Source organism: Vanellus vanellus (genome assembly GCF_965231255.1).
Source record: "Vanellus vanellus genome assembly, chromosome: 3".
NCBI classification, from domain to species: Eukaryota; Metazoa; Chordata; class Aves; order Charadriiformes; family Charadriidae; genus Vanellus; species Vanellus vanellus.
This window is the reverse complement of record NC_138907.1, coordinates 56,368,970-56,381,106: the sequence shown is the minus strand read 5'-3', so window position 1 is coordinate 56,381,106 and position 12,137 is coordinate 56,368,970. Positions and strand designations below refer to the sequence as shown.

The 12,137-nt window shown below is 39.9% G+C and overlaps 1 protein-coding gene across 2 annotated transcripts in view; it reads right to left on the bottom strand.

Annotated features, from left to right (window-relative positions):
• Window positions 1–284: 284 nt before the first annotated feature.
• Window positions 285–12,137, bottom strand: part of SASH1 (SAM and SH3 domain containing 1) — a gene marked incomplete at its 5' end in the record, with an annotated part of 571,880 nt that continues 560,027 nt past the window's right edge. For both annotated transcript variants that reach the window (XM_082480255.1, XM_082480256.1), the window contains 4 exons: window positions 285–2,317; window positions 3,143–3,274; window positions 3,843–4,981; window positions 11,247–11,360. In XM_082480255.1, coding sequence (XP_082336381.1) covers window positions 2,057–2,317; window positions 3,143–3,274; window positions 3,843–4,981; window positions 11,247–11,360 — 1,646 coding nt within the window. In that variant the 3' untranslated portion in view covers window positions 285–2,056. The remainder of the gene's footprint in view (window positions 2,318–3,142; window positions 3,275–3,842; window positions 4,982–11,246; window positions 11,361–12,137) is intronic.

The following is a 12,137-nucleotide window of genomic DNA, read 5'->3' as shown; positions in this document are numbered from 1 at the left end:
GAACATGCTGATTACCCCCACACCAAGGAGAACATTACAGAAACGGATCCGGAGGAGCTTTGCTTGAGAACAATTTCTCAAGTTACATCAGTGACTTAGTTGCCTTCACATGATGGTGTGCAGTAGACAGCGGTGAAATATGAAACGAGGAATGTAAACCTAACAGCTATCAATTCTACCAGAAGCCAAATTAATTATCACCTGTGATAAAATGCATAGATCATCTGACTTAAAACATAACCATGAAAGGACTATATATAGTAAGGAATCATGGAGTAACCACAATTTTTCATTCACGAATCTGAGACCATTTTATCAGGAAAAGTGTCACTAGCTCAATATGAGGCCGGGATAACTGAGGCTCCAAATAGCGAAGTGCCTTGACTGGTTTTGTACAGGAAGTTGATGTAAGAACTGATATTGGAAACAGTCACATGTCCTGGCCTGTGCCTGGGTTTCTATACTATCTCCCTTTATCCGCCAGAGTAAGCTTGCTCTGTCTTCCATGGAGCATTTGCACTACAAGAAGCTGAAGGACACACCATGTATAGACCTTAAAGAAGAAGCTAGTTATGGGCTATTCCTGTATTTGGTATATAAAATGTGTACCCATATAGAAAAATAAAATCTGTCATTAGCCACCTATGGGAATGGAACATTTTACATGGATTTAGGCAGAAAAATATCATTATATCATGGAAAAATGGTTCACCACATATGCCAGAACAATGCTCTCTTCCAGTGAGAGGTAACATTAACACAGTCATGAGGCATATGAACTGTTGTAAAATCACAGTGTAATTCATAAGACTATATAGGATTTTTTTTCACCCATGCAATGGAATTACTGGATCTGATGATGTCTATATGGGACACAATTTGCATTTCTGATGCATTTTATCTCCCACAAGTGAATTTTCATTTGCAGAAACCCACTGTTGGGAACTGATATGGTCAGGATACCAAGTCAAAGGTGCAGCATAATGATTGACAATATAACACAGTACACAGAATATGATTAAATGAAAAGCAGTTACATATATACAAGGCAGTATATCCTGGAACAGTTTAGTAACAACAGTAAATGCAGACTGTAGGGAACAAGAAGTTAGCCTGACAACCGAAACCTAGCATAACCCTGCATTTGTAAAAGCATCTCTACAACACAGAAGGTGTTATGATGAGGCATTTTATAGAAGCTACTTCAGCTGGAAATCACCCTAAGTGCACCTTAAGGGTGACAGGTTGAAACAAGGCTTGGGAAACATGAATACAGGCAAGTGAACACTAGGTAACTGCTTATAAGCTTATTTTAAGGCAAATAAAAAGCTGATTGCTAGAAAGCAGTTATAAAAATGACCTCAGCTCTGTACAAATAAAAAGAAGCTTTCTGACTCTCCGTGGGTTAGTTGCATTGGAGTGACAGAGGTGGACCATACTGAAACCTAATTCCAAGTCCATTAACTTTGGCCTAGCTAAAGGCTTTGTGGCATATGGGGACCTATACACCAAGCAAGAGCAAAGATGACCAGGGGATGTGTGTTCAGCTCTAGACTGCTAAAATAAACAAAAGGCATTTGCCCAAACAGCTTCTACTGGAATTTGCACCTTGGCTTGTACCTGGTCTTTAGGACTGACTCCAGGTACCTGGAACCTAGATGTACAGAAGACCCCCAACCAAAGGAGCTCTCCACAAAAACAGGGCCTATTACTAGTATTACTTTCACAAACTTGAGGAAAATGTTCAAGGGTCCCTTAATTCTGTGAAGCTGTCTGATTCTCAGGCCAACCCTGTGCACTTTATGAAATAAGAATACTTTACAGGGGAGCGAGGGGGGAGGGAAGTACCACATCTATGTTACCTGGTGGTTGCTTCTCTTCTCCTTCAGTTGCCAAAGACAGCAACAGAAACATTTCATATCCTTTGAAGAAGATGTCTGTCTGTCCTTGGGAGCTAGTTCCTTGATCCCTTTAGCTATGTGAATTAATTAGAGCAATACTGGTGCAGGAAGAAGCTGTGGATTCTTGACCAGGCAATGCCACACTATGGAGTATGTTAAATTGCCTCTGGATCAAGAGGTTTGAAAAGTCTTGCCGCTGCCAGGAGCTTGCTTATGTGCCTTTCCTCTGTGATGCCAGCTTCTTGAAGGCAAGTTTGTGACAGAGAAGGCACTTTGCTCAGTGTGTTGAATCCTGCTTCTGTGAGCAGGCCGGAATACATAGGTAGACCAATGGAAATCAGCCAGTCAGATACAGAGGTGATAAGTCCTGGGGATACAGGTTTTCGGCAAATTTCAGTGAGCCCTCCACTTGGAATCTGGACAGTAACAAAAAAAAAAAACAACAAAAAAACCCCAAACGCTTAATGTTAAACATAACTGCTTGTTTTAAAGCAAGTCTTCTTTTGTTTTTTCTTCCACACTGGTAGAATTTCATAGCAGCTGTTTCAACTTCTCTCATGTCACATTTGTCAGTATGAGAGTGGTGTGGGTTGAAAGGCTAAGATCACTTGGCACAGGAGCAACAGCAACAATTTTGGCAATGCAGATGCAGTGGGCTGTATCCAGCTGCTTGGGCGACCGTCATGTGCCATTCTGAATTAGTTCGACATCTCTAAAAAATACCCAGTGGCAAGACTTTCCAGGGTGATGCATTTAATTTCTCAGTAAGGCACGATAATACCAGTTTTGCCTCCTCAGACAGACCAAGTTCTCATATAAAAAGCCATAAAAGCTTTTGACAGTTTCCCTCTCCTGCTTTTGCTAAGGAGTGGACAATAGTATAGTTTAAGAAATGAAAAAGGAGTGTAATACCTTTCAGATTTCAATACAGAAGCATTTAATACATGCCACCCTTAGTAAGCGAGTCTGTTACCACTGCATGCAGTCTGCTTAGACTTTCAAGACTACTGTTCAGCAAGAGAGAGGGCTATCTGCTCTCCTTTCAACTACTAACTGTCCTCCTTTGGGACAGGGGGAGGTACCTTCTGTCCCTGTAGTACCCCTACCTATGTTGAACCTGCTGGGTGAACACAGGAAGCATTTCTGTACCAGAACTTCGCAGGTATCTCCCTTTACCAGTAGTCAGTCCTTTTAAAAAGTCTGCTTATAAATAAGAAAATTTGATCTATGGAAATACTCACTGCCATGCGATGCTGTTTCCTCAGCTGCTTTACCCGGATTTGGTCCATGTTTGTGGCAACGTCCTTTTCAGGCTGGTCTAAGTCTTCAGAGTACCTCTGTACCAAAGCCTCAGGAATGCCACAGCGACCATGCTGAATGTTCCCAGCCAGACACAAAGGAGAGAGGATAGATGAAAGTGTATCAATACAGACCAATCAATGCAAACAAAGAGAAGTGCAGGATGGGAGCAAGAAGGAGCCTTCCTCAAGATTCCACAAAAACTGAAAAAGCAATCCCTAAAGGAAGGACTGGACCTTAGGACTCCTTCCTTCCCGAAAAGATGTCCCAATCACTGTACGATCAATTCAGATTTTCTTGGAAGCATAAAACCTAATAATGACTTCCTTTTTCAGCTCTACTTCCCCACACTAGCAGAGAAAGAGACATTTCCACGCCCAGTGCCACCAAGGTACTAGCGGCCTGAAAAGATGAAGGTTCAGAATAAGCCTGGGCTTTCTCAGTCCGCCCACAACACAAGAGTTACTCTAGGTGTAAGGCCTGATAGTAAAGACAAACATAGTTACAGAATGTCTAATGCCCCAATGATTTATGGTTTATCTAGGCTGGTTACTCACAAAAATACAACAGATACAATAAATGAAAGACTATCCCTTAGAATGCTAGTAGAATAAAAACACTGAAGCAATGTCTACCACTTACCTTGTCAGAGTACGGTTCTTCTGTAAGATCAATGTCTTCAGACTGCAACTTGTTTTCTATTACCATCTCCAGATCCATTCCCCTGCTACAAGAGACCTTCCTCGCTGAAGCAGGACCTAGCTTTATCACATGCTGTTGAACACTAGCAGTCTCTGGGAGCTCCGACAGCCAGGGTGGCAGTGAGCTAGGAGGGGTACTGGGCTCCGGTTCAGAAGATGTCCTATGGACAGGTACTCCGTGACAATCAATGGGAGCTGATGAGCTGGTCTTTTTTACTGGTAAACATGGTGCTTCTAGACTTGAGTGGTTCCCACTTGCAGACATGGGAGGATGATATAATCCATTAGAAAGGCGTTCTCGGCATTTTTTGGCAGGGACAGGTGGCGGCTGAGAAGGATTTTTTGGTTGCATTCTTGTTTCATTTGTGCCTTTTTGTTCAGCTTCTAGACCTCCCTTGAGGACAGGAGCATAATCAGCCCGTGTGAGGTCATGAAAGCCTTTACTTTGTATTTCCAGAGGCGTCCTTGCTGAAAGATGCATCACTAAGGCAGGCTGAGCTTCACAGTTTTTCAGGGGGAATGGAGCAGGCTTTCCACCCACAGTCTCCATTACAGAGCAGTCCAATTCCTTAGCTCTTCCCTTCTGAGAACTAGCAGCTCCTTTACCCTGCTTAGCCATCAAGTCATCTACCATACAGCTGCCTCCGTGAGAACGAGGTGGGAGGGCAGAGCCAGTTGCCTTTTTTGCTGTATCCAGTGAATCCTGAGGAAAAGAACCTACTTCCTTGCTAGTGTCCTGTAGGTTAGTATTGGCTTCTCCCTGGAGATCATCCAGAGAGTGAGATCTTGGCCACGTATCTACACCCTGGGGGCCATCCAGAGTTTCATAGCTCCGACAGACGGCAACTGGTAGACTTCTACGGTTCTTCTTCATACCCATAGCAGCTGGGGGTTTGACAGAGCTCTTCAGAGCACGATGCGCACAACTCAAACGGCTTTCTTTTTCCCCTTGCTGTATAGTTTCTATGGACTTCGTCAGTGGAAGTGTAGGATAATTTGATAGCTGGTTTCTACTGAAGTCCTTAAAGCTATGCTCACTTGCTGATTTTGAGGGCAGAAGGCAGGTCCTTCGAGTTTTACCTACAAGCAAATAAATCACAATCCACCATTGAAAAAAATTATAAAACCTCCAGTGTAAATAATGCATCATTCCTAAATGCCTTTGAAACAAAAGGATTTACTCTCTTTTTGTTAACTCTAACTGTACAAGAACTCAGTGCCATTTTAAGCATATAAATTTCTGAGCTTCAGCTTTATTAATGAAGAACTGGTAAATGTGACCACGTACAGAAAACACATTTAAAATATTTAATATCCTTTGTACTCCCCAATTTGCAGAGTTTTGAGGTTCAGCTCATGTAAACCTTTTTCAGTGTAGAAACATCCTAGAGTTAGAACTGATACCCTATGCCCATTATATGAACTGGTTTGCCCCCACACAGAAATAACTCAAAAGCCCCACCATTGTTTTCTACTTTTGTAATTTGTTTAGGATATCAATAGTTATGTTCACCTCATTGTTCAGGAAAGTTTTTTTTTTTATACAAAAAAGATCTTGTTTATTCATTTTAGTTACAAAGTGTGCCAATAGTGTTATTTCATCTTTTAAATGAGCAGCAAACTATTTGCAAAGGCAAAACCAGAGAGAAAAAAAAAATATTTGAAGGCTGGTTTTGCACCAGTCCCTCTGTAAAGTTACTTCCAGGGACAGTGGAGTTTTATAGAAAAAGGTCTTATACTATGAGATGGAGAAGAGTTTCAAAAGGGAGTTTCAAGTGTAACTCATCTTAGTGTTATTCTCATGTCACAGTGTTTTATTGAAGTGGAAGGTTTTAGAGATGTGGTGTTTTATTGTAACCAGTTAAGATGAGATTACATGAATTAATATGAACTGCATGTTCTCTGTAAGCTTTATTTTATATTTTTATGAGATACGTGCTACTGATTTTAAACAGTAAAGTACATCAAATCTGCTTGACAGAAAAATTCTGATCAAAGGGACTGAGCTCATTAGAGTATTCATTAGTATGAAATACAAGGTCATTTCTCAAATACTGCATAGATTTTTTTAAATTTTCTTTTTAACAAGACAGAAGTAAATTTGTCTCAAAGCAGATGACCTCTCAGAATGACAGCACATCCTGAATACAGTGACAGGGATACATCCCCCAACATACAGTAAGCTTTCTAAATCGGGATAGATAGATAAAGCTTGAAATTTCTTTTTCCAATGGAAAAAAAAAAAAACGCAACAAAACCCCCAAAGCAACAGATTTGGATAAATGATATCAAAGGTCAGTAATAATAGGCAATCAATAGCTGCCAATTAAAGGACCGGCTACTTTTAGAGATCTAAGTTGTTTTGCTAACTTCATTGGAACTAAGTTAATCTGGTGTACTTTTAAGCAATAGATGCTTTCTTCTCACAGCTTGCCTTCAAAGCTTTATCCTGAAAGAAGCTCAGTGCTTGGCTTTTGAATAATATACACTGCTCGCTTTGAATATGAATGAACCTGTTTAACCTAAAAGAGAAATAGCTTGCTTTCTCTTTCTCTTGCCTCGCTCTGCTCAAGGAATTTAAAAAAAAAAAAAGTACCCAGAAAACTAGCAAAGAAAATGGAGGTTACATTTAAAAAGAAGTAAGGAAAACACTCCTCTCAAAAAAAGTTGGTTGCATTTAGTGGTATGCCAGCAAGGTTATTCTATTTAAAATCAAGGTGTGCCTCCGGGCCACACAGGAACTCTTTTCTCAGAAGCTGTACAGTTCACAGTTCAACCCAAGCTGAATATTACCATTTCCCCAAAACGCTAATAAAGACACATTACACATTCAGCTGGTTCCCTTTCTACTACCTAGAGTTCAAGTAGCTCAGAGAAATAGCAGAAAGACTTTTCTGCCTGCACTTTTCCATGGAGCTAGGCCACTGGCTTCTGAAAATAACTTACAACCACATTAAAAAGACATGCGTAAGAAATGTTAAATTCATTTTTTAGTGCCTTCAGGCACTAATGTCAATATGTAATGAGCATGGAAAGGAGTGTTCTCTTTTCATTATTCATATTTGCTAGTACATGTCTGACGTGCAGTAATTCACAATATTGTGTGGGGCTTGCTGTCACAGCTCACGTAACAAAATCCATGTATCTTCTTTTCAATCTGAAATATTGATCAGGGGTTATACAGGTTTTAAGAAAGCACACTCAGGAACCTCTACGCTCTTACTGAGGCCATAAGGGTAACTAGTAAATAACTTTTCATTTCTTTAGAAAAGGGATACATCTGTGTAAAGCCAGTAGCCTGGGAATGGGAAAAAGAAGAAATAGGGAACAGGAAAAGGAAGAAGAAAAAAACAAAAAGAATGACAAAAATTTTGGGAAAGTAAAATCAAATCTTTAGTTCATTCCAGCCCTGTTTTGCATAAAAATACAAACGTGGAGAGAGTGGGAGGAAGTTCAAAACATTTTGTCTATAAAATATATAACTGAACATGCAATCTTTTCAGCTTTCTGCTTCAAAATGGTTTGAAAAATGTGCTGGGTTCAATGTTGTTTTGTACAAAGGACAGGGGTTCCGAATGTAATTTCTCTTACATAGATTTAAGTCAAGAGCAGTATCAGGAGGGCAGCTGCGATTTCTCTTTTTCTAGCTATTCCTTCCCTTCTCCTGACTGCCAAGTGCAACTTCATTATGCTTCTTAGACATTAAAAAAAGAAGATAATATTTCCTGAAAATACACTTTTAAATATGTTTTTAAATTGTTTTCATGAAGTGGAGAGCTATATAAACAATGTCCACAAATGTAACATTCCCTCCCTACAAAAAAAAAGGGGATGCAAGGTTACCTACAAGGTAGGTAAAAAACCTACAAGGGTTAAAGTGTATATCCAAATAAGGTTTAAAACACATTTTTAACGTTAGCATTTTTGATAATAATTTATTCTTATGATTACCTGGTACAGTTAAGCAGTCTAATGCCTTTCATAGTGCTGTCAACCACAGTAGCATCTCTGATTTAAATGTGTGCAGGAGGGCATAGGTGTCTGGGTGATAACTAAGATAACAAAGGTGGTCCTTACACAAAACAAATGCAAAGTTTATATTGTTTCCAGGATCAGTTCAAGCTACAGGCATACTTGAATTCTTTTATTTAATGTTATGGTGCCGTTTCTGTTAGAAAATGCACTGTCCACCTCTCATGATACTTCTTGTTACTAGAATACATAAAAGGAACTTTTCAATTCCCTGTCATCATCTGCCTCTGAAGAAAGGAGATTATCTTTGGAAATATTTCTAGAGGTACCAGAGCTAGAGCAACAAATTTTCTGTGTTTCTCTTAGTACATTTTTCTGCATGGAAGATTGTCCTCAGAAATTTAAAACCAGACACAGAACACATTCAGTTGCCCGTCCAGATCCCAGGATTTATTAACTTCATTTTGGCATTGCTTTCTGTGGCTGTATTTTGTGTGCACTTCAAATAGCTCTGTTGCCACAACCATGATTGCACAGTAGGCAATCCTAGCCTCATTGCTTTTTTTACTGATTACAAACTAGTAGAAATGCACATGAAATTAGGCAATGTGGCCACCTGTTCTGTTGCTTCCTTTGCTAACCAATTAGCACTGACCTCTTAAGTGCTTAGGATACCCACTTGGCACTACGGAAATCTGGGCTTCAGTTTCTGAACAAATCAGAGAACATCCTTATCCCACCTGATAAAGCCATGGTTTGCTTCTTCAGCTCTGCGCATTGCATGTGCAATTCTGATCTCTTCACATCCCCTCTCTCCTTAAAAAAAGCTATACAGCACAACAAGAAAAGGTTCAAAGAAGCCAGACATGATCAGTGACATGAGTGACCTACAAGGAATAATTAACAGGCCTTCTCAGACTAGAAAAGAGATAACTTGGGAAGGACTATGACAGGGGTTCATACACAGACACTGCTAGGTACAGAGGTTCTAAGGAAGACCAGGGATGTTCCTAAAGAGAAACAGTTTCAGGAAAACGGATGAATGCCAGGAAACAGTACCCAATTTTTTAAGTCCTTAAATGATTCATTCCCCATGAGTACCCTGGGAAGCACCAACTATGCTTGCTCTGTTCCTATACTGATCTCTAGCTATCTGCTTTCGGCCAGTCATGCGCGAAGTTTCCAAACACATCTCAGACAGACGACACTTGCACACAAAGCAAGCCCAGTAACTGCGCTGTTGTGAGAAGTCTAAAGGAGAGCTTGCTCTTTCTGCCTTGTTTCAAACCTAGAGCTGGACTATATGGACTAATGGTCTGATCGTGGATGGTTGCTTTCTGCTCTTACATTCTTCCTGTCTAACACTGAATAGGTCACAAATTTTATTCCAATTTACAGAGAACAAGGAACATACAATCACAATGCTGCTGCAAGTACACTGTGGATACCTATGAGAATACCCAAAGATTTCTGCAGTGGTACCCTGAGAAGTACCTGCAAAAGATACATCTGTACCACTGCCATAGTACATTGCAAACCATTTTCTAAACAAAATGTAAGAGTAGCTTTGAAATCTTGAACTGATGCCAAAAGTTCCAATTATCAGCCCAAAACAGGGCACTATACTAGTTATGAAAATATTATGTATAACCATTCCCAAAAAATCTGAAGACCAATTTCTTCTCAGAATGCATTTCCCCTTTATGAAGTGCAGTTTATTATTACTGATCTGCACATTATGATGTTTATACTAGACAAATGATTATCCTTACTTTAACACATGAGAATCCAAGGTATTTTGAAAACAATATGCATATAAACAACTACTGTCCATGAACTTTGCAAAGAAGGCGGAGCACATTTCAGATTAACCAGCCCTGGAAAAATCTCACAGTGAACCCAAATGTTCTTTTCATAACAGTTTTCAAAACAAGCACTAAATGCATTTGTGAGCAAAAATGATGCAGAAATGCAGCAAACTATACATGAAAAGCAATATAAAAATCATCAGTGGTATTTCACGTTCTGCAAAACTCAGATAGAAATGTTAGTTTAAATGTAATAGTAAGTATCTAAGGAGACAGGCAATGACAATTGCTTTCTAAAGATTTTATTATATTGCTAAAATAAGGAAAAAGCACAGGCAGCAATTTAGCTTCAGTGCTATAGCTATCATTATGATGGCACTTAGAGATAAAAAGGAAAGAAAATTGTCACATGTGCCATATATTTAGCTATGATTATATTCTAGCATGCCTACTGTATGGGGATTCATATTAAAAAAAAATTCTCTCTGCTTTCAGGAATTTAGTATATTGCATTCAGGCATTCAGCTTCAAAGCAAATTGCAATTTTCTTCAATAAATGGTTATTTCTGAGTGGTAGACTGACAGAAAATGCACATACTAAGAGAAGGATCTTTAGCTCATATTTTAAATTGGAAAACCAGCCACTACTAGGGGCATACAGTATCTCTATCTATTCTGTTCTTGGGTTCCTGTTTATGCTGAATGTTAGCAATGAAACCAGACAGTCTGAGGCCAAGCCATGGCTCAAATGCTTGGAGTGATAATGCCAAGCTCAAATAAATTTCATCTATTTCAGTATTTCATCCCTAATGACAAGTTTACACCATCCCTCAAGTAAAGCATGCTCAGTCAGCACAACCACCTGATTTCTTCAGAACGGAGAGAGCAATCTCTATTATCATCTGTCTTGGTAATTTTTCAGTGCATCACCTTTCACTGATGCAAGATCAGGTAATAAGAAAAAGCATTTTTTTTAATATAGTTTATTTCCTTCCCAACTTCTCAATTAATTTAACTTGCTAGTGTTCATACACTAAAAAGTCCTAAATCTTTGCAGTTGGCTTCTGATCAGAGGAGAATGCAATGTGCAACCTAAGCAACACAAAAACATGGCCTAAAACAGAGAACATTTTTTCTAAACAGTTTTTGTATGGGCTTAGAAGAAATCCTCCTTATCTCTGTGGAGTTCAGCAAATTCTCTGTTGCCAGTGGTCCCTTAGACATGGGCTGTCAGAGTGTAAGTAGTGCAAGTCTCATGAGGCATAGTTGCATGAGAATACGATAGGGAGTGGAGAAGGCAGGTAATGGCAGTAAGAGTGCCTGTTGCCTTAGGAACACAAAAGAAAGATGATTTGTGAAATGTGATCTGTTCCCTAGCAATGCAAATAAATAAATTAGAAACAGTAGCAATGAAAACCAATGGCTCAAGCCAAGAGGGAAAGAGGCAGCCAGAGCAAAGTAGAAAGTCAAGTATGAAGTAGCTAGGAACAGGAGCAAGAAGTATATAAAGTTATCTACTGAAAAAAGGCTGCAGGGATTATAAGGCTCATTGCTGTCACCATTACCGTTCTCCAGGTTTTCACTGCTTTCATAGCAGCCAGAATCCCGAGGAGAGCATCCGGTTAGGCTTTGACCTTCAATAAGAAGTTTCTCCTGAGAGCCTGACTGGTCACTGTTACCTAGAGGATGCAAGAATACAGTGAAAAACAGGCAAACAGAAAATCCAGCTGATTCAATTTCTAACACATCTTGTGCGTCCAAAGAAGGGCAATGAAGCTGAAGGGTTTAGAGTACAAGTCTTATGAGGAGCGGCTGAGGGAAGTGGGGTTGTTTAGCCTGGAAAAAAGGAGACTCAGGGGAGACCTTACTGCTCTCTGCAACTACTTGAAGGGAGGCTGTAGTGAGGTGGGGGTCGGTCTCTTCTCCCAGGTAACAAGTGATAGAACAAGGGGAAATGGCCTCAAGGTGCACCAGGGGGGGTTTAGATTGGATATTAGGAAAAATTTCTTCACCAAAAGAGTTGTCAAGCATGGGAACAGGCTGCCCAGGGGAAGTGTTTGGGTCACCATCCCTGGAGATATTTAAAAGATGTGTAGATGTAGTGCTTAGGGACATGGTTTAGTGGTGGACTTGGCAGTGCTAGGTTAACATTTGGATTTGATAGTCTTAAAGGTCTTTTCCAACCTAAATGATTCTATACTTTTATGATCTTCCCTGTTGTATTAATTGTATCAGATCACTCTTTTAGAAAAGAGTGAGCACTAGCAACAGCCATCACAAATGTTGGAAACATTCATCCCGTTTGGCAAAGGATTAAGCAACAGCCTCAGCACAACTGTGAGGGAGCACTGTGGTACTTAATAAAAGCAGAATGGACCACGTGTGTGCCTCAGCTGACTTGGAGCCAAGCCCTGCAACTTACAACCATTGAAATCTATTAAAAACGATGGTGTCAA